Source organism: Amblyraja radiata, chromosome 10, assembly GCF_010909765.2.
Source record: "Amblyraja radiata isolate CabotCenter1 chromosome 10, sAmbRad1.1.pri, whole genome shotgun sequence".
NCBI lineage: Eukaryota > Metazoa > Chordata > Chondrichthyes > Rajiformes > Rajidae > Amblyraja > Amblyraja radiata.
The window spans coordinates 59,359,671-59,380,544 of NC_045965.1; the positions used below are offsets into that span (position 1 = coordinate 59,359,671).

Below are 20,874 nucleotides of genomic sequence, written 5' to 3' on the forward strand. Positions count from 1 at the left end.
ACTTATCTTTTACAAACAAAACCGAATCATTGTCAATAACAAGATGAGATATGACTCTCCTTAGTGATTAACTTTAGCTAAGAGAATGATGATATCCTGGGAAAAGCAAGAGCAAAGATGCTCTAAAGTGATACAATAATCAATACATTACTGAAAGGAAAAAAGGTAAAATAAAACTCAGTAAGATTTCTTTGCAATGGAAAAGATTTACAGCAAAACAAAATAGAAAATAAAATTACTCAATTCTTGAAAGGGTAAATAAAAGGTTTCCACTGATTGCATAATTGATGAACACACGTGGTCATGGACTCAGGATAATTTCAAGAACAAATAACAAATTACAGAAATGTTTACATGCTAATGCAACACAAAATGTTGTACCGCAGTTTAACAGGTAGTTCAATAAAGAAGATTTTTTCTAAATATTTGGATAAAGAATATCCAGCAGTAAGAAAGGAAAATAGATTATGAGTAGTTTATCCATATGAGGAATATGTGTAAATAGAGATGCAAGGTCCAAGGGCTTCACCAAGCACTATATAATTTCTAACAATTTCTTCGGTAAGATATGTTTTTTATTACATTTTTTGATCATATAAATATTTAGCAATATCGTTTGCACAAATATAACGTATGGCTCATCAATGTTGATGAAGGAAGGACATAATAGAGTTAGTATTCTGATAGAGTAACCGTACATGAGCTCTCGATTGTGAGCACTTGGTGGCTGAGTGGCCATTGGTCACTATTGACTTTCTGAAGATACGAGGTGCACTCAATTTCCCAAACCTGTTCTGCTGTGCAATTAAATAATGTTTGATCTCCCTTTTAAATCATATTTCCACATTGATGCTACAAAAGTCAATTTCAAAACAAATGAAGTGTTCAACTGACCACCTACTGTTCCAAATTTCTATTACCTTTTTGTGTAAAGCAGGGGTGTTTGTGCACCTTACAATCCTCCCCCAGGCCAACCCCACTGTGTCAAGTACCTCCTGTCATGTCTGTGGAAAGATCTGCAGCTCCACACTGGCCTCAGTGGCCATCTCAGTACCACAGAACTGAGTGGAACCAAGTCATCCTCTAATCTAAGGGACAGCCTAAGAAAATGAAGCAGTTTTTTTAACAACATTAAATTTGAGGTTCTGTTCCCCTATTTTATTCATCCACCAAAGGAAATATTTTCTCTCCATCAACTCCCTTAGTTTAAAACATCTCAATTTGATTACCATTTAATTAAGCAAATACAAACCTGCCTGTGAATTTGATCATGTAAGTTCTGGTATCATTCTGGTGTGTATGCACTACAATCCAGAGATTCAAATATCATGCCTTTTGTGTGCTGAACAGCATTGAATGCATTACCCTAGATGGGTTTTAGCCAAAGGCTTTGTACGGCTAAATATAACTATTTTATAAAACCACTTGTATTCAAGCTCATGGAATAAAGGACAATATTCCATTAGTTGTACAATATAGTGTAATATGCTGCAATGAAGGAAGAAAACAAGCTGTCAATTCCCTTTATCTGCAACATTCCCATTACTCTATAAAGAAATGTTTACTCACTATAAAAATCCAGGTTCTATGTTCATACTTTAACAAATGATCTACAGAGGAACCGATCAATAGCGAGCTGGAACCCCTGTCAAATGTCAAAATAGGTCATTTAAAAAGAAGCTGCATATTCTTATATATGTCCTTTCTTGATCTACATGTGACTCCAGAACCAGAGTAATGCGGTTAACCATGGGTTTTAAATGCTAACTTTTGGCTGTCATAATATATCTCATGGATTTTCATGGTATCAGAGACAGTCACTTTGATCCTCTGGATTCCAAGTCAGGATTAGCAAGTGGCTGTATGATGTACACGATCAATAATTGCACAGAAGTTATACGCTCCTTCTCGTCAACTCTGAGATGCAAGTCTCAGTAATTCTGGAATCAGATGCAGCAATGTTCATTAACAAAAGCTCACTTTCCGGTACTACATTAAAGATTTGCAAGATTTGCAAGCCCAATAGACTTGGATGGAAATCCAGTTATCGAAACTGATAAAGCCAGCAAGGAAGTACATTCCTGGTCAAGATGTCGATTAGGGGTATATATATTTGACTGAGCTATGGTGATTAGAATCATTTTCAATTTCTTGACTGCTGAGAATGACTCAACTCCAGTAAACAGGACACTAAGAAGGTAAAGTTGTTTTCAATGTCGCCAAACAAAGAAATAACAGTATCAGAAATGAGAGCAGTGTCTTCCATTGTGGCCCTCCAGTATGATACACTTCCTTATGTTAGGACAGCATGGTCATTGCTCTAGAGTGTTAGAATTGTGGAAATGTACCCAGCAAAAGCCTTGAGAAAACCGAAAAGGAAAGAAAAATAGGAAGGGAGAACAAAGCAAAAGTTATCCTATTGATGTTTATATACGTCATAACATAATGCAGATGATCTGCCAACCGTATTCCATCTTCCATTGATGTAAATATTAAGTTGTTTAATTGTAAATTTGAATCGGTAAAATTCAATTGAAAGTACAGAATTGAGCATAAGGTGTCGATTAGGGGTATATATATGAGAGTGAGCGATGATGGTTAGAATCCTTTTCAATTTTTCAACTGCTGAGAATTGTCTGCCTTTCTGAATTAGAAATCATAAAAAAATTAATTAGTTAGATTAAAACTATCACATTATTTTTTACCTGGAACTTTAATTTATACCCGAAGACTTTCTTCTCCATGCATAATTGGCTTGCCAACTTCCACCGATCCCCAATGAATATCACGTCGCCGCCTATAAATCCATCCATTTCTTTCTGCACTTTCCTCATCTTTACCAGGTCTTCAGTTTTTACAGCCTCAATTGTACTACCATTGAATTCCTTTCTCCCTATTCTGTGACAAGCACTTTGGCACCGTGTCTTAAATGCATATATTGGTACTTCTCGGCTTTTATAAGGAGTGTACTTTCTTCGGCCTTTTGTTCTCCCCTACATTTTCTACTGCTAAGCCTGGCACCTTTTTGTAAGCTTTAAAAATCTTGAGATATCTCACTGTGTTAAATAACCAAGAAAAAATAAGTTGTAGTTTGGAAAATCATCTTCGGTGATTATTTAAAAAATGCAGAGATATATTTGAACAGTATACCACCAGACATTAAAAATGCATAGAAAGTAGATTATTCAACCACAGAATTTACATATATTGCAATTCACTTGGACTCTCTGTTTATGAATTCTTCTCTGACATCATATGGCAGTGTGTTGAAAATGTCCTCTTCCACGTTCAACTGACCCCTCTTCAAACACTGGCACTTTTCCAGTTCAGGTGGCAAATACTGCAGTTTGTTGCCTTTCAGGTCTAGCTGGCGAAGTTGTATCAGGTTTTTCACCTTGGGTGGAATGCAAGTCAATAGATTATGTGAAAGTATTAATACCCTGAGCTTTGTACAATAAAACAATTCTAAGGGTAATTCGGACACCTTGTTACTCTCAATGTTGAAGTAGTGAAGATCTTCCAGTTGTTCTATCTCAGTGGGAATGCTTGTAATAATATTATGGCCAACATCTAGGTGCCGTAGTCTAGTGAGCTTAAATAGATTTGACGGAAGAAAACTAATGTTGTTTTTAGTTAAATAGAGCATTTCGAGTGAGCTGGCTTTGACAATGTATACAGGAATCTGTGAAATTTTGTTGTAGTGAAGTTTCAGCGTGGTGAGTTTGCGAAGATGCTGGAAACTAGCTAGCTCTTCCAAGGTCCTCAGGTTGTTGTCTTTCAGGTCCATTTCTTGAAGATTGCTCAGGCTAAATATGGCACTTGGGATTCGCTCTAGGTCACAGCTGTACAGTTTGAGAACGGACAGGCAAAACATCTTTCTGACGCCATTGAGAGTGGTGAACCTTTTGCCCTGATTGTCGATAGTGAGGTGCTGAAGACGATGAGCAACATCAATGACTGCTGCAGGTATTTTAGTGACATTTGATTTTAGATGCAAAGATTTAAGCCGTTCTAAGTCACACAGTGACTGCAGGACAATAGAAGACTTGTTGTCAATTAACAAATTTCCTTCAAGGTACAATGCACGCAGATTTTTCAGACAATACATCCACTGTGGTATTTCATAAGAATTTGCAAACCGGACTCTTAAAATTGTTATTGTGTCTTTCAAAAATGCGAGTGCTCGGTTTTCCACTTTTATTATACAGTTGTACACCCAGAGTTCTTGGAGCGAAGTTTGTTGTGAGATGGCTGCGCTAATTGAGACATCTTTAATAAATTCTAACTTTAATACTTCCAGGTTATAAATATCATAAACACTATTCGGAATACCAGGTAGCATAAAGAGATGTAATTCAGTCTTGTTGTCTTCATTAGTCGTTATACGTTGCTGAAGCTTTTCGTGTGTCCATTCATAACTCAAATTTAGTTGACGGAGTTTGTTTTCACTAACATCAGACAGAAACACAGCAAACTTCCTGGCGTACAACTTGTCATATTGGTCAATAAGATGCAGTAAAAACGCAAAGTCGTTTTTCACATCTGGAATGTCATCAATCCCAGTTTCCTCTCGGACATACGCAAATGAATATTCCTTAAGTTTAAAGTAAAAGATCCAGTAGAGTGTGTAGATGCATGTTATGCAGTAAATGAATATGACCACAACATACACGATAGACAACATCCTGAATATCCTCCAAAGGCCATGGATGCAGAAAAATTCTGTGAAACCTGTAATATGGATTCGATCTACGCAGTGGACTATATGCTTCATTTGAGGAATCCGTGTTATAAAGTAGGCCAGAATGAGAATTGTTTGGATAGATCGTAAAATAGTTTGCCTTATGTACATCATGTAAAGAATATGGCCTTCCTCAGTGTGAAGACGGAACTTCTTGACCTTTTCAAACAATGCCTTCGCTTGTTCTCCTTCCTTTTTGTCCAAGATTTTCACGGCCGCATGACCATAAACACCGCCCCCGACCGTCTTGAAAGTCTTGGATGGGGGCTTGCACAAAGACGCTTGTGGTTCATTCTCACATATTCTGTCATTACTGCTTTCATTGTGTCCCAGTAAGTGGACTGTATCAGAAGATTGCTGCAGGTTTAAAGAACACGTGACAGACGGTTCACCTGATAAAACTGTTCTTTGTGGTATCTGTAGGTCAGAATCCTCGTAAACAGTTTCTGAAAGTGCCTTGGTCGTCCATTGGGAATCGAAACACTTTCCGAGGATTGATATGAAATGTTCAATTTTGGAACTTGTTCCTGGAAATTTGAACCAGAAGTTACTGCTTATCAAAAATATCAGTGTGTGGAGGATAGCTATGTAAGGGAAATACTTGGAATACCACTGAATTGCATTGTCGTAACAATACTGATCCATTAGATTGTACTGTTCACGGTCTAGATCAGTCTTAAATCCTGAATCAAAACTATTCAATTTACGACCTTTAAGAGCACTTTGATTCCATTGCATGGTGGCCATTAGGAAGCCTTCTGGCACAGGTACGCAGATTATCTTGTCTGTTGATATCTGTTTAGATACAGAAGGGAAAATAAATATAATTGAGTTCATCAAAAACACAGTATTAGAAGCTCAATTCAGTTTGTTTAGTTTATTGTCACGTGAACTGAGGTGCAGTGAAATGCTTTTGTTGCGTGCTAACCAGACAGCGGAACGACAATTCACGATTACAATCGAGCCATTCACAATGTACAGATACATGATAAGGTATAACGTTTAGTGCAACGTAAAGCCAGTAAAATCCGATCAAATATAGTCCGATATTAGTTCAGGACTGCTCTCTGGTTGCAGTAGGATGGTACAGTTGCCTGATAACAACTGGGAAGAAACTGTTCCTGAATCTGGAGGCGTGCGTTTCAGCTGTTAGTAAAATTGCATCAATGAATCAATATTAAAGTCCCACTTAAAGAAAAGCACACAATTTCTCCACTACATTGACAAAACCAGGCTTAGACAAGGCAACTGTTTTGTAGAGCACCTGTATTCTATCCTCAGTGGCCATCTTGAGCTTCTGGTTGCTTGTCATTTTCCCCTGAGCCGGATGGGAGCGACGGAGCGTGGAGTGGCGGGAGGCGCCAGCTCCAGCTCGGCTCTGCCTGTTCACCCGGAGCAGCAGTCCAGGCCCACCGGTGGCGTGAAAAAGAAGCACCAATTCCAGCTCAACCCCGCCCGTCCCGCCAGCAGGACAGGCAGAGTCGAGCTGAGGCCGGCGCCTCCCCTCCTCGCTGGCTGGGGGCCTGGGCCGTCACTCCCGTCCGCGGACCTTTGGATAGAAGACCCTCCTTCAGACTTCCTACACATTTGCGCCATGGTTGGGATGGATGGGAGCAATTTCCACGGGCGCAAGGAACAAATGACCTAAAGTTAATTGTCTCGTCGCACACCGGCATTTTGTGAGAGTGGATGGATCCCAGCTTCAGCTCAGCCAACGTTGGTCACATTATCCGATCAGGCGGCGGTGGATCAGGAGCTGATGTGAGGCATCGGCGATGCTCTGGAATCCTAGTCGGCCGCCGCTGAGCAGTGGGTTCGAGGAGGCAGCGTCCGACCCAGGGAGTAGAGCTGTCAGTTCCTCCAGCGGTGTGCGGAGAGGCACCAGCTACACGCGGGCCGCTCACCTGTCGGGTGCTGACTCCTCGATTCCGGGATCCAACCACTCTCACAAATACGACGAGGACGGTAAGAAAATTCAGTTCACTCAATGCAAACTTTAGGTCATTTGTTCCTTGCACCCACAAAAATCTCCGGCGCGGTGGAGACGAGGGGGTTCTGAAGTTGCATTCTCTCGATTGAGGACATTTTCTCGACTCTCCTAGAAGCATCGAGCCATGGCTTTACCAGTGGTTGTCTGTCTTAACTGAAACCTCTCTCCCCCTCCTCTCACCGTCTCTCCCTGTCTGCCCCCTCTCTCTCTCTCGCTGTTACAGCCCGCTCTCCCCGCTACCCGGCAGCCCGTTAACTTTTTTTATTCTCTAATGACCTTTGACAAATCCCATGATTCCTTGGAAAACCGAACTGGCTTATTCCAGGTAACCCATCCACACTTTGTTCCTTTCGTACCCACACCAGACCATCCAGGGTCGCTCTCCCTCTTTATTCACTTTTTACATACCTTGCCCTCTCATTACCCAGACTTATCAATTTCCCCCACTGGCTCCATCTGGCAAGGGGGAAGAAACCAATGCATCTAATTACCCTCAATCTCTTCTCCCTTGGCTCACTTTTCCTATCGGCTCCCTCACCTCGTTCCATCTGTTCATCGTCCCTCCCTTATCTGATTCCATCGATCAAGAGTTCAGGCTTGCAATGGATAGGTTGGGAAATCAGGACTACACCCGCTAGTTTATGGGACGTCGGTTCAGTCGTCTGATGACAGTGGGGAAGTTGCCCCTATCTATGGAATTGATTGCCCAGACAGCTGTGGTGGCCAAGTCTTTACGTGCTTTTAAAGTTGAGATTGCCGACTTGATCAGTAAAAGTGTCAAACGTTATGGGGAGAAGGCAGGAGAATACAGTTGAGAGGGAAAGATAGATCAGTCGTGATTGAATGGCAGACTAGACTTGATGGGCCGAATGGCCTAATTCTGCTCCTATAACTTAAGAACATTTCTACGAGCCTCTATCTCCACCCTGTGTGTAGAAAAGAACTGCAGATGCTCGTTTAAACTGAAGATAGACACAAAATGCTGAAATAACTCAACGGGTCAGGCAGCATCTCTGAAGAGAAGGAATGGGTGACGTTTTGGGTCGAGACCCTTCTTCAGACTTCTATCTCCACCCTTCCAGTTACATCCCCCACCTGGCTCCATCTGCTCCCAAATCTTATTCCACCTATCCGCTCCAGTCTCTGGTGTACCCCTTCTTCTTACTTCAGTATTGAGTGATTTAAAATTAAAAAAACATTTATTGTTTCTTTTGTATTATTTTTCCCCACATAAATTTTGTAACAGCGAATTGGTATCTCAACTTGTTGGAAAATGTCATATGAATCCCCTGAGGGCAACTTACGGTTACCCAAATGGCTGTGACACGGTGTCTTCTTCTTCTTGCGTGTGGCGTGCACAGCCTAAAGTTGTAAGAGAACTTGTTCTGTTTGATCTTCTGTTTGTGCACGCCAGGTTGATTGCATTTGTCGAAACAGGATGGACCACGTGAAGGTTGCAATCTCCCACCCCGTTTGCAGTCTAAATCTATGTAACTGATCTCAGTAACCATGTTAAATCATTATAGAAACATAGAGATTAGGTGCAGGAGTAGGCCATTCGGCCCTTCGAGCCTGCACCGCCATTCAATATGATCATGGCTGATCATCCAACTCAGTATCCTGTACCTGCCTTCTCTCCATACCCCCTGATCCCTTTAGCCACATCTAACTCCCTCTTAAATATAGCCAATGAACTGGCCTCAACTATCTTCTGTGGCAGAGAATTCCAGAGATTCACCACTCTCTGTGTAAAAAATGTTTTTCGCATCTCTGTCCTAAAAGATTTCCCCCTTATCCTTAAACTGTGACCCCTTGTTCTGGACTTCCCCAACATCGGGAACAATCTTCCTGCATCTAGCCTGTCCAACCCCTTAAGAATTTTGTAAGTTTCTATAAGATCCCCCCTCAGTCTTCTAAATTCTAGCGAGTACAAGCCAAGTCTATCCAGTCTTTCTTCATATGAAATTCCTGACATCCCAGGAATCAGTCTGGTGAACCTTCTCTGTACTCCCTCTATGGCAAGAATGTTTTTTCACAGATTAGGAGACCAAAACTGTACGCAATACTCCAGGTGTGGTCTCACCAAGACCCTGTACAACTGCAGTAGAACCTCCCTGCTCCTATACTCAAATCCTTTTGCTATGAATGCTAACATACCATTCGCTTTCTTCACTGCCTGCTGCACCTGCATGCCTACTTTCAATGACTGGTGTACCATGACACCCAGGTCTCGTTGCATCTCCCCTTTTCCTAATCGGCCACCATTTAGATAACAGTCTGCTTTCCTGTTTTTGCCACCAAAGTGGATAACCTCACATTTATCCACATTATACTGCATCTGCCATGCATTTGCCCACTCACCCAGCCTATCCAAGTCACCTTGCAACCTCCTAGCATCCTCCTCACAGCTAACGCTGCCCCCGAGCTTTGTGTCATCTGCAAACTTGGAGATGTTGCATTCAATTCCCTCGTCCAAATCATTAATATATATTGTAAATAGCTGGGGTCCCAGCACTGAGCCTTGTGGTACCCCACTAGTCACTGCCTGCCATTGTGAAAAGGACCCGTTTACTCCTACTCTTTGCTTCCTGTCTGCCAGCCAGTTCTCTATCCACATCAATACTGAACCCCCAATACCGTGTGCTTTAAGTTTGTATACTAATCTCTTATGTGGGACCTTGTCGAAAGTCTTCTGAAAGTCCAGATATAACACATCCACTGGTTCTCCCTTATCCACTCTACTAGTTACATTCTCAAAAAATTCTATAAGATTCGTCAGACATGATTTACCTATCATAAATCCATGCTGACTTTGCCCTATGATTTCACCACTTTCCAAATGTGCTGCTATCCCATCTTTAATAACTGACTCTAGCAGTTTCCCCACTACCGATGTTAGACTAACTGGTCTGTAATTCCCCGTTTTCTCTCTCACTCCCTTTTTAAAAAGTGGGGTTACATTAGCTACCCTCCAATCCTCAGAACTACTCCAGAATCTAAGGAGTTTTGAAAAATTATCACTAATGCATTCACTATTTCTGCAGCTACTTCCTTAAGTATATGTGACTTACGTGACAATATTATGCTCAAGTGATAGTTTGAAGCAGTCTAGGAATTGATTGATTAACTGAAAGATAAAGTCTACCGTGTCCACATCAACCATCAATCACCCATTCACGCTAGTTCTACTGTGTGTTCTCCCACTACCGTATCCACACACTACACATTAGAGGTCAATTAACCTACAAACCTAGACAGCTTTGTGGTGTAGGTGGAAAAGGTGGTTGAGAGGGAAAGATAGAGGGTCAAGAGTGTTTTATTGTCATATGTCCCAGATAGAACAATGCAATTCAGCACAACTGAATATGTAAACAAAGTATACGGTAAACAATATGATAAACGAGAAAAAAAGTTGTGTGTATATATACACATACTAAGTACACACACACATATATATATATATATATATATATATATATATATATACACAGTATATATACAATAATAATAATTATTAATATTATTGCACAACTATTGTTTGTTTTTTGAGTATGCGTGTATACATACATATATACATATACACACATACTCAAAAAACAAACAATAGTAGTGCAATAATAATAATAACTAGACGAAGTGGGTAACGGGTCCTAGTCAAACGGGAGGCCCGGTCCCCCACGCAACCCATTCCCCAATGCAATATTCCACCACTCACCTGTTCCCCAACGCAATGGCGGGAGCGTTCTGTAGCTGGGGGACGAGGACGGGGACGGCTTCAGGCGGGGAGCGTCCTGCAGCCAGGGGAGGGGGATGGCTTAACGCGGGGCCTGGTGGTGGGGGGGTGTGGGGATGTGGGGTGTGTGGGCGAGGGGGGCTTGTATGTGGGGGAAGGGGGGGTGTGCGTGGGGGAGGGGGGGTTGTGTGGGGTAGGTGTGTGTGGGGGGGTGTGTGTGGGGGAGGGTATGTGTGTGGGGGAGGGGGGGTTGTGTGGGGTAGGTGTGTGTGGGAGGGGTGTGTGTGGGGGAGGGTATGTGTGTGGGGCAGGGGGTTGTCTGGGTGAGGGGGGGGTGGGGGGAAGGAGCATGTGTGGGGGAGGAGGAGGGGTGTGTGCTGAGGGAGGGGTGTGGGGAGGGGGAGGGGTGGGGATGGAGGTGTGTGGGGGAGGGGTGTGTGGGGAGGGGGTGTGTGGGGGAGGATAGGGGGTGTGTGGGGAGTGGGTGTTTGTGGGGGAGGGGGTGTAAGTGAGTGGGGTGCAGGGGAGGGGGGTGTAGGGAAGGGGAATGTAGGGGAGGGGGGGTGTAAGGTAGGGCGTGTGGGGGAGGGGGGTGTAGAGGAGGAGGGTGTAGGGAAGGGGGGGTGTAGGGGAGTGAGGTGTGTGGGCGAGGGGGGCTTGTATGTGGGGGAGGGGGGGTGTGGGGAGGGTGTGTGTGGGGGAGAGGGGTGTCGGGGAGGGGGGTGTAGGGAAGGGGAGGTGTAGGGGACGGGGGGTGGAGGGGAGGGGGAGGTGTAGTGGAGGGGGTGTGTGTGGGGGGGGTGTGGGGGAGTGGTGTGTGTGTGGGGGGGGGGGGGGTGTGGGCTCACCGGTTGCCGGCCCCGGCTCCGACCACTCACTGGCTCCAGGACCCGGCTCCGGACTCACTCACCAGCTCCCGTCCCCAGCGCCTGACGCGCTCACAAACCCCACCCGCGAACACAGACTGCACCGCGTGCGAACACAGCCCGCCCCCACCCGCGACCATAGCCAGCCCCCGCCCGCAACCATAGCCAGCCCCCACCCACGAACACAGCCACCCCCCACCCGCGGAACACAGCCAACACTCCGCTGCTTCTGCTTTATTCTAGGCGCCGGTGATTGACAGCGGGTGCCGGAAGGGGCGTCGCCGCCCCGGCGAATAACAGACCAATAACTTTTGTAATATTTCACCGATCAGAACAAAACTTGTTGCGCTTGCAGCAGAGGAGAATGGTAAGGTGGTGAAAAAATCCTAGCGATATAGGGTACCGTTTTTGCGTAAAACAACGCAAACCGGAAGAGGACAAGATGAGAGTTTTAGAAAGAGTACAGATAGATAGATAATAATTATAGTCTGTTGTAGTTGAGAGCTAATTTGAGGTTGTGGTGTTTAATAGTCTGATGGGTGTAGAGAAGAAGCTGTTCCTGAACCTGGACGTTACAGTTTTCAAGCTCCTGTACCTTCTTCCCGATGGCAGGGGTGAAATGACTGTGTGGTCAGGTTGGTGTGGGTCTCTGATGATGCTGGCTGCCTTTTTGAGGCAGCGATTCCGATAATAGACAATAGGTGCAAGAGTAGGCCATTCGGCCCTTCGAGCCAGCACTGCCATTTACTGTGATCATGGTTGATCATCCACAATCAGTACCCCGTTCCTGCCTTCTCCCCATATCTCTTGACTCCGTTATCTTTAAACCCCTTCGATGGTGGGGAGGTCAGAGCCGGTGATGGACTGGGCAGTGTTCAGAACTTTTTGCAGTCTTTACCACTTCTGGGCGTTCAAGTTGCCAAACCAGGCCATGATGCAACCAGTGACATGATTGAATGGCGGAGTAGACTTGATGGGCCGAATGGCCTAATTCTGCTCCTATTATGTATGAACATGAAAATGTTTCATTATAAAGAACAATTGCATTATTTTGTTCAGCTCATACTCACACGACTGCAGTTCTAAGCACTGCAGGTGTGTGTCACAAATTGATCATAGGTTGGTCATATTTTGCTCTCTATAACAAAACCGTAACTACTATATAACACCGTGAGAATTTATTTGGTCTATATTAGATCACAAGATCATAGGACAGAGGAGCAGAATTAAGCCATTCTGCCCATCGAATCTACTCCACTATTTGATCATAGCTGATCTATTTTTCCCTCTCAACCCCATTCTCCTGCCTTCCCCTGTAACCATTGACAACCTTTTTTGATTAGTAAGGGTGTAAGTAGGTTATGGGGCGAAGGCAGAAGAATGGGGTTGAGAGGAAAAGATAGATCGGCCATGATCGATGGCGGAGTAGTCTTGATGGGCCGAATGGCCTAATTCTGCTCCTAGAACACATGAACTTATGAACTTACAAATCAAGAACCTATCAATCTTCGCTTTAAAAATACCCTAAGAATTGACCACCACCACCACCACTGTCTGTGGCAATGCGATCCACAGATTCACCACCCTCTGGCCACAGAAATTCCTCCACATCTGGAAATACTTTAAAAAAAATGAATATTGGTTATGTTATTACCCATTACATTGAAGGTAATTTTCAAAAATGGTTTGAATAGATTCTTAGTAAACCACATAAAGGGAATAGAGAAGTATTGATCATTCCAAACAAGGTGTACATTACCTGTAACGTGCCTCCAAAAACTGCAACCATCAGCATCAAAATAGTTAAATAATCCGTGAAGACATCCCACCATGGTTTTAAGATTTTAAATGTTGCTCGTTGGTCTCCAAAATATTTCAGCTCAACCACTGAAAACATATCTAAAGAAACAAAAGTATATATAATTACTGTCACAAGCCTTTTCATTTCAAGACTGGTAATGGTCATCTCAAATTGTATGGATCATTGGAAAGGAAACATTTTGAATATTTTGTGCCGGAGATTTGGAGGTATCAGAGGATGCTAGGAACTGGAGCTTTACACTATGAAGTGACTTCATAGTGTAAAGTGACTGCAATTGCATCCTCTACTTCCTCATCCACAGACCACAGTCTGTCCGTATTGGTGGAAGTGTGTCATCCTCGATAACAATCAGCACGGGAGCACCTCTAGGCTGCGTGCTCAGCCCTCTGCTTTACTCACTCTATACTCATGAATGCGTAGCCGGACATAGTGCGAACTCCATCATCAAGTCCACCGACGACACCACTGTTGTGGGGCGAATCACTGATGGGGACGAGTCAGAGTATAGAAGTGAGATCAACCGATTTACCAAATGGTGCCAGCACAATAACCTGGCCCTCAACACCAGCAAAACCAAGGAACTGATTGTGGACTTTGGAAGGGGTAGGATAGGGACCCACAATCCCGTTTATATCAATGGTACGATGGTGGAAAGGGTCAAGAACTTCAAATTCCTGGGCATGCACATTTCCAAAGATCTTTCCTGGTCCCAGCACACTGATGCAATTATAAAGAAAGGACATCAGCGCCTCTACTTCCTGAGAAGATTACGGAGAGTCGGTATGTCAAAGAGGACTCTCTCGAACTTCTACAGGTGCACAGTAGAGAGCATGCTGACTGGTTGCATCGTGGCTTGGTTCAGCAACTCGACGTCCAGGAGCGGAAAAGAATGCAGAAAGTTGGGACCACTGCCCAGTCTATCATCGGCTCTGACCTCCCCACCATTGAAGGGATCTATCACAGTCGCTGCCTCAAAAAGGCTGACAACATCATCAAGGACCCACACCATCCTGGCCACGCACTCATCTTTCCGCTACCATCGGGTAGAAGGTACAGGGGCCTGAAACCTGGTACATCCAGGTTCAGGAACAGCTACTTCCCCACAGCCATCAGGCTTTTAAACTCGCCATCAAACAGACTCTGAACTGTAACAGCCTATTGCACTTAATCTGTTTATTTATGTGTACATTGAATTGAACTGTTCTGTATTTATGCTTACAATATTCTGTTGTGCTGCAGCAAGCAAGAATGTCATTGTCCTATCTGGGACACATGACAATAAACTCTCTTGACTTGACTTCTTGACTTGAATCATGAACTATCTCGAGTAAAAGTAGATTAGGCCAGACCTTCAAATATTGATTGGGAAGGAGAGTGCAGCAACAAATGGTCATTTATGTTCTTAGGAGTAATTATCACCAGCAATTTGTCCTGGACCAGCCACATTGAAGCAATAGCTAAGAAATCACACCGGCACCTTTCCTTCCTTAGAAGGCTTGGGAGGTTCAGCATGTCCCCAACAACTCTCACCAACTTGTACAGATGCGCTGTAGAAATCATTTTATCAGGATGCATCACAGCATAGCTTGGAAAGAGCTCCATCCAAGACCACAAGAAATTGCAGGGAGTTGTGGACGTAGCCCAGACCATCACACAAACCAACCCTCCTTCCATGGACTCCATCTACACTTCACACTTCTTTGGCAAGGCTACCAGCATAACCAAGAACCAGTCTTACTCCGGCCACTCCCTCTTTCCCCTCTCTCATCAGGCAAGAGGTACAGTACTTTGAAAACACATACCTACAGATTCAGGGACAGTTTTGTCCCAGTTGTTATCAGGCAACTGAACCATCTTTTCACCAGCTAGAGTGCGGTCCTGACCAACCATTCACCTCGTTGGTGACCTTCGAACTATAATCTATAGATCTAGAGATCGATAATTGGACTTTATCTTCCGCTAAATAATATACCCTTTATCCTGTATCTGAATATATTTTGTTAGAGAATATATTTCTAAATAGAGAATTAATATTTTTAAATATTTCTTAATAGAATATTCTACTATAGAATATATAATTGTTATAGTTTGGCAAGTCGAGACAATCGGGTAAAATAAAATTCTTTATTTTTAAACGAAAATAAAGCGATTACCCAAGTCGCTTTTAAACAGCCAAAAATAACGAAGCTCCTTCGAACAGGGCGGAGCTTGAAAGAATGCTTTACCAAAAAGCTTGCAATAAACGCTCCCGCGATCACATGACTATGCCAGCCAATAGCGAGGGTTTGTCATTCCCCAGGCCACCACTAGGTGCCGCTACAGAACCCCCCTCCAGAACCCAAGGTACGGAACCGAGCGGGAGGCCGGACATGGCGACCGGACCGCGTGGAAACAAAGGAAGGGACAGGCGATACAGGTGGGACTGACGAAACAGAGCCAGGGAACGGTAATGGTGCAGGAGAAACAGGAGCAACGGGTGAAGGGGGAACAGGCACAACAGGTGCCACCGGAACGACCAGCGGGATGGCACCTACGCCGGGATTTAGCAACAACAACACCGGGCTGTCTATATCCAGGTGGGCAGGCTTAAGGCGAGCGACCGAGACGATCTCCTCCTTGCCCCCGACATCCAGCTGCAGCGGAGGCTGGTGCGAATCCCTGTGGAGGAAGACAAACTGGCAGTTCTTAAGATCCAGCGGCACATGCACTGGGGCTGGCACATGCACTGGGGCTGCCCCATGCCACGAGGCAGGGACAGGAGCCAGGCCGCTCACTTTCTCCCAGAGACTCGCCAAAACGGCCGAGGCAGGCTCTAGCTGCTCCCAAGCCGCAGGAAGGAAATCCCCGGGAACCCTCAACGGAGAGCCATACACCAGCTCAGCGGACGACGTGTCCAGGTCAGCTTTAGGGACCATACGGATGCCTAACAACAGCCAAGGCAACTGGTCAACCCAGTCCGGACCAGTGAGCCATGCCTTCAGCACCGATTTCAGGTGCCGGTGGAAACGTTCCACAAACCCGTTGCCCTGAGGGTGATAGGCGGTGGTGTGGTGCAACTGCGCCCTGTACAGTTGCACCAGGTAGGCCCACAATGCGGAAGTAAACTGAGCCCCCCGGTCGGTGGAAATGTCTGCAGGCAACCCAAAACGGGCAATCCAATGGGCCGCGAGAGCCCGATAACAAGACGTAGCGGAGGTGTCTGGCAGGGGATGCAGGCTCTGGCCCAAGCCGCGACCTATTTACGGAGGCCCTGCCAGATGAATTTGTCCGCCACCAGCACGAAAGTCGCCCGGATTGAAGGGTGGGCCAGGCCACGGATGGCATCGAAAATCCTGCGCCGCCAACTCACGGGGACAATAGGGCGTGGTATTCTAGAAGGTTCAATGGTTGGGTATTAATGGTGGAGTAGCAAGATGGATTCAACAGTGGCTGAATGGGAGATGCCAGAGAGTAATGGTGGATGGTTGTTTGTCAGGTTGGAGGCCAGTGACGAGTGGGGTGCCACAGGGATCTGTGTTGGGTCCACTGTTGTTTGTCATGTACATCAATGATCTGGACGATGGCGTGGTAAATTGGATTAGTAAGTATGCAGATGATACTAAGATAGGTGGGGTTGCGGGTAATGAAGTAGAGTTTCAAAGTCTACAGAGAGATTTATGCCAGTTGGAAGAGTGGGCTGAAAGATGGCAGATGGAGTTTAATGCTGATAAGTGTGAGGTGCTACATCTTGGCAGGACAAATCAAAATAGGACGTACATGGTAAATGGCAGGGAATTGAAGAATGTAGGTGAACAGAGGGATCTGGGAATAACTGTGCACAGTTCCCTGAAAGTGGAATCCCATGTAGATAGGGTGGTAAAGAAAGCTTTTGGTGTGCTGGCCTTTATAAATCAGAGCATTGAGTATAGAAGTTGGGATGTAATGTTAAAATTGTACAAGGCATTGGTGAGGCCAATTCTGGAGTATGGTGTACAATTTTGGTCGCCTAATTATAGGAAGGATGTCAACAAAATAGAGAGAGTACAGAGGAGATTTACTAGAATGTTGCCTGGGTTTCAGCAACTAAGTTACAGAGAAAGGTTGAACAAGTTAGGGCTTTATTCTTTGGAGCGCAGAAGGTTAAGGGGGGACTTGATAGAGGTTTTTAAATTGATGAGAGGGATAGACAGAGTTGACGTGGAAAAGCTTTTCCCACTGAGAGTAGGGAAGATTCAAACAAGGGGACATGACTTGAGAATTAAGGGACTGAAGTTTAGGGGTAACATGAGGGGGAACTTCTTTACTCAGAGAGTGGTAGCTGTGTGGAATGAGCTTCCAGTGAAGGTGGTGGAGGCAGGTTCGTTTTTATCATTTAAAAATAAATTGGATAGTTATATGGATGGGAAAGGAATGGAGGGTTATGGTCTGAGCGCAGGTATATGGGACTAGGGGAGATTATGTGTTCGGCACGGACTAGAAGGGTCGAGATGGCCTGTTTCCGTGCTGTAAATTGTTATATGGTTTATATGGTTATTATATGGTAGCCCCATGGACACATCGCAAAGGACCAACACTCCTGTTGAGCAGAAAGGGACGTCGGCGAACCGCAACCCTGAAGCAGCCGTCCTGTAGCCGTCCATCTCGTCACCCATGCGCTGTGCTTCGGCAAGCCCCGCATAATCCACTCCGTGGTTCACGGCCGCCACAGCCGGGACGCGGGGCGGCCGTGATGGACGTCCGTGGTGAACTCTGACACGAACACCAGGTGACGAGCAGACCAGGGACCGGACACCTTGGCCAAAGCAAACGTTAAGGGCTTGTGGTCAGTGAAAGCCGTGAAAGACCTGTCCTCCAGAAAATATCGAAAATGTCGGATCGCCAGGTACAGGGCGAGGAGCTCCCGGTCGAACGCACTGTAGTTGTCCTCGGGGGGTCGCAGATGATGGCTTAAAAAAGGCCAGCGGCCGTCAATGAGCTGCTCCAGCACGCCTCCCACTGCCGTATCGGAGGCGTCTACCGTGAAGGCAGTCGAGGCAGTGGCCCGCGGGTGCACTAGCATGGTGGCTTTGGCCAGCGCCTCCTTCGCGCCGTCAAACGCGGCCGCAACCTCGGCGGTCCATATGAGGTCCCGTCGCTTACCGGCGAGGCACTGGAACAGAGGGCGCATGATCCTGGCAGCTGCCGGCACGAAACGATGATAAAAGTTCACCATGCCAATAAACTCCTGCAGCCCCTTGACAGTGAGCGACCGGGGGAACGCCCGATGGCCTCTACCTTGGTGGGTAATGGGGTCGCGCCCTGCGAGGTGACATGATGCCCCAGGAATGAAATTGTGCAGAGGCCGAACTGGCACTTGGCAGGGTTGACTACCAGTCCATCATCCTGGAGCCACTGGAATAGCGCCCGTAGGTGCGTGTAGTGTTCCTGTTGGGAACAGCTTGCAACCAGGATGAATATAAAGTCCAATCCCCGATCCGCCATGTCCATGAGCCGCTGGAACGCCTGCGCGGCATTCTTTAAACGGCATACGCAGCCACTCGAAAAGCCCAAACGGGATGATGGTAGCGGTCTTAGGCACGTCGTCAGGGTGAACGGGAATCTGGTGGTAGCCGCGGACCAGGTCCACCTTGGGATAAAAGGTGGCACCCTCCAGATGAGCTGTGAAATCCTGGATATGTGGAACCGGGTAGCAGTCCGTGGTCGTAACGGCGTTCAGGCGCCGATAATCCCCGCATGGTCTCCACCCCCCCCAGATGCTTTAGGGACCATGTGCAACGGGGACGCCCACGGGCTATCAGAGCGCCATACGATTCCCATGTCCTCCACCAATTTAAATTCCTCTTTGGCAATGCGCAGCTTGTCGGCCGTGCATGTAATGGTGGTCCCGCGGTGGAAATATGGTGCACCACCCCGTGCTTAAGGACAGTCGCATGAAAACGGGGGGGTGAGGAGCGCCGGGAACTCTGCGAACAGGGAGGCATAGGAGCCCTCTACCTCGGCCACCGCGCTCAGCTGCGGGGCTGGGAGGTTCCGCGGGTCGCGGGGCTGGGGCACGCCGGTGGAACGAGGCACCCGAAGCGAAAAGGCCCGGAGGAAATCGGGGCCCAGCATCGGCTGGGCCACGTCCGCAACGGTAAAAGTCCATAGTATAAGCAGGAGTCAAAGTTGAGAGAGAGTCCGCGTGCCATACGTGCGGATGGTGCTTCGGTTGACGGCGGTCAGGACGGGGCCTCGCTTACTGGCACGGGTGTCCAGCCCAGTCGGGGGGAGGATGCTCACGATGGCCCCGGAGTCCACCAGGAAGCGAAGTCCAGAATGGCGGTCCCGAACGTAGAGGCGGTGATTCTGGCCGATCGCGATAGCCTTTACTGACGATCGGCCGAGGCATTTTCCCGCAAACGAACAGGGTCCTCAGCACACCAGTGTTGGTGGTAGGAACAGCACTGGTGCTTACCCCGGTCTCCGGCGGGCGGCTGCGGCGCGGTGACGGCAGCGGAGGGTTGGGCATCTCTGCGGGGCTGCTGGTGCGCGGGCATGGAAACCCGGTTGATGGACCTGCCGTCCTGCTGTTTGGCGGTCGTCGAAATCTGACCCAGTGAGGAGCAGGCGGATGTCATCGGGCATCTGCTATAGGAATGCCTGCTCGAACAGCAGGCAGGGTCTGTGGCCGTCCATCAGGGCGAGCATCGCGCTCATGAATCAGTTTCCGATCACCAAAGCCGTCCATGTGGAGAAGGCGGGCGGCGCGATCGCAGCGGCTGAGCCCAAAAGTGCGGAGCAGTAGGGCCTTGAGGCCCTCGTACTTGCCGATTGCTGGAGGATCCTGCAGGTATGGTAGCAACCGGGTGGCCGTTTCTTGGCTAAGCGCTCCGACCACGTAGAAATATCGGGTGGCGTCGGCGACGATATTTCGGAGGTGGAATTGGGCCTCAATGTGGGTGAAACACACTTGAGTCTGCTCTGCCCAGAAAACGGGCAGTTTCAGGTCCTCAGCATTTTGCTGGGGGAGCTGGGCGTCGGGGTTAGCAGCGGCTTGCATGGTCGAAGTCCGAATAAACGATCGGACTGACGGGGTCACCAGTTTGGCAAGTCGAGACAATCGGGTAAAATAAAATTCTTTATTTTTAAACGAAAATAAAGCGATTATCGGAGTCGATTTTAAAAAGCCCAAAATAACGAAGCTCCCCAGAACAGGGTGGAGCTTGAAAAAATGCTTTACCAAAAAGCCCGCGAAAAACGCTGCCGCGATCACATGACCGCGCCAGACATTAACGAGGGTGTCATTCCCCAGGCCACCACTAGGTGCCGCCACAATAGAATATATAACTGAATATATATAGTATTAATATTACTGAATATAATATATTCTTACATAGATTACACATCTGAATAAATTCAGGTAATATTTCTGAATGGAATATATTCTTTTTGTAGATTACATATCCGAATAAACAGAGGTAATATTTCTGAATAGAATATATTCTTTTATAGATTACATATCTGTATAAACATAGAAGTAATAATAAACTATAAAGGAACAGCTCGTGTTCTGTCTGATTTAATTGTTTTATTTTCCCTTCTCCATCCTAGCGTGTGGAGGGGGTAACGATGCACAGCAAGCGGGCGCCCGCCTTACCTGTGGCCCCGGGCGCGCTCCCGCCCCAGTGCGGCCGTTGACGCGCGCTCCCGCCCCAGTGCGGGGACCGCCCCCCCCGCGGCCGTTGACGCGCGCTCCCGCCCCAG

At 46.6% G+C, this 20,874-nt stretch overlaps 1 protein-coding gene across 2 annotated transcripts; it reads right to left on the reverse strand.

Annotated features, from left to right (window-relative positions):
• Positions 1-560: 560 nt before the first annotated feature.
• LOC116978012 (volume-regulated anion channel subunit LRRC8C-like) lies at positions 561-20,823 on the reverse strand. Of its 2 annotated transcripts, none has more exons than XM_033028994.1 (3): positions 20,768-20,823; positions 13,090-13,229; positions 561-5,536 (listed from the first exon to the last, which is right to left on the reverse strand). In XM_033028994.1, the coding sequence occupies exons 2-3, from the start codon at positions 13,225-13,227 to the stop codon at positions 3,215-3,217; spliced, it is 2,460 nt and encodes an 819-aa protein (XP_032884885.1). In that variant the 5' UTR covers positions 13,228-13,229; positions 20,768-20,823; the 3' UTR covers positions 561-3,214. The 2 variants fall into 2 exon arrangements, with proteins under 2 accessions (XP_032884885.1, XP_032884884.1); XM_033028993.1 differs by lacking the exon at positions 20,768-20,823 and adding an exon at positions 15,306-15,379.
• Positions 20,824-20,874: the final 51 nt, after the last annotated feature.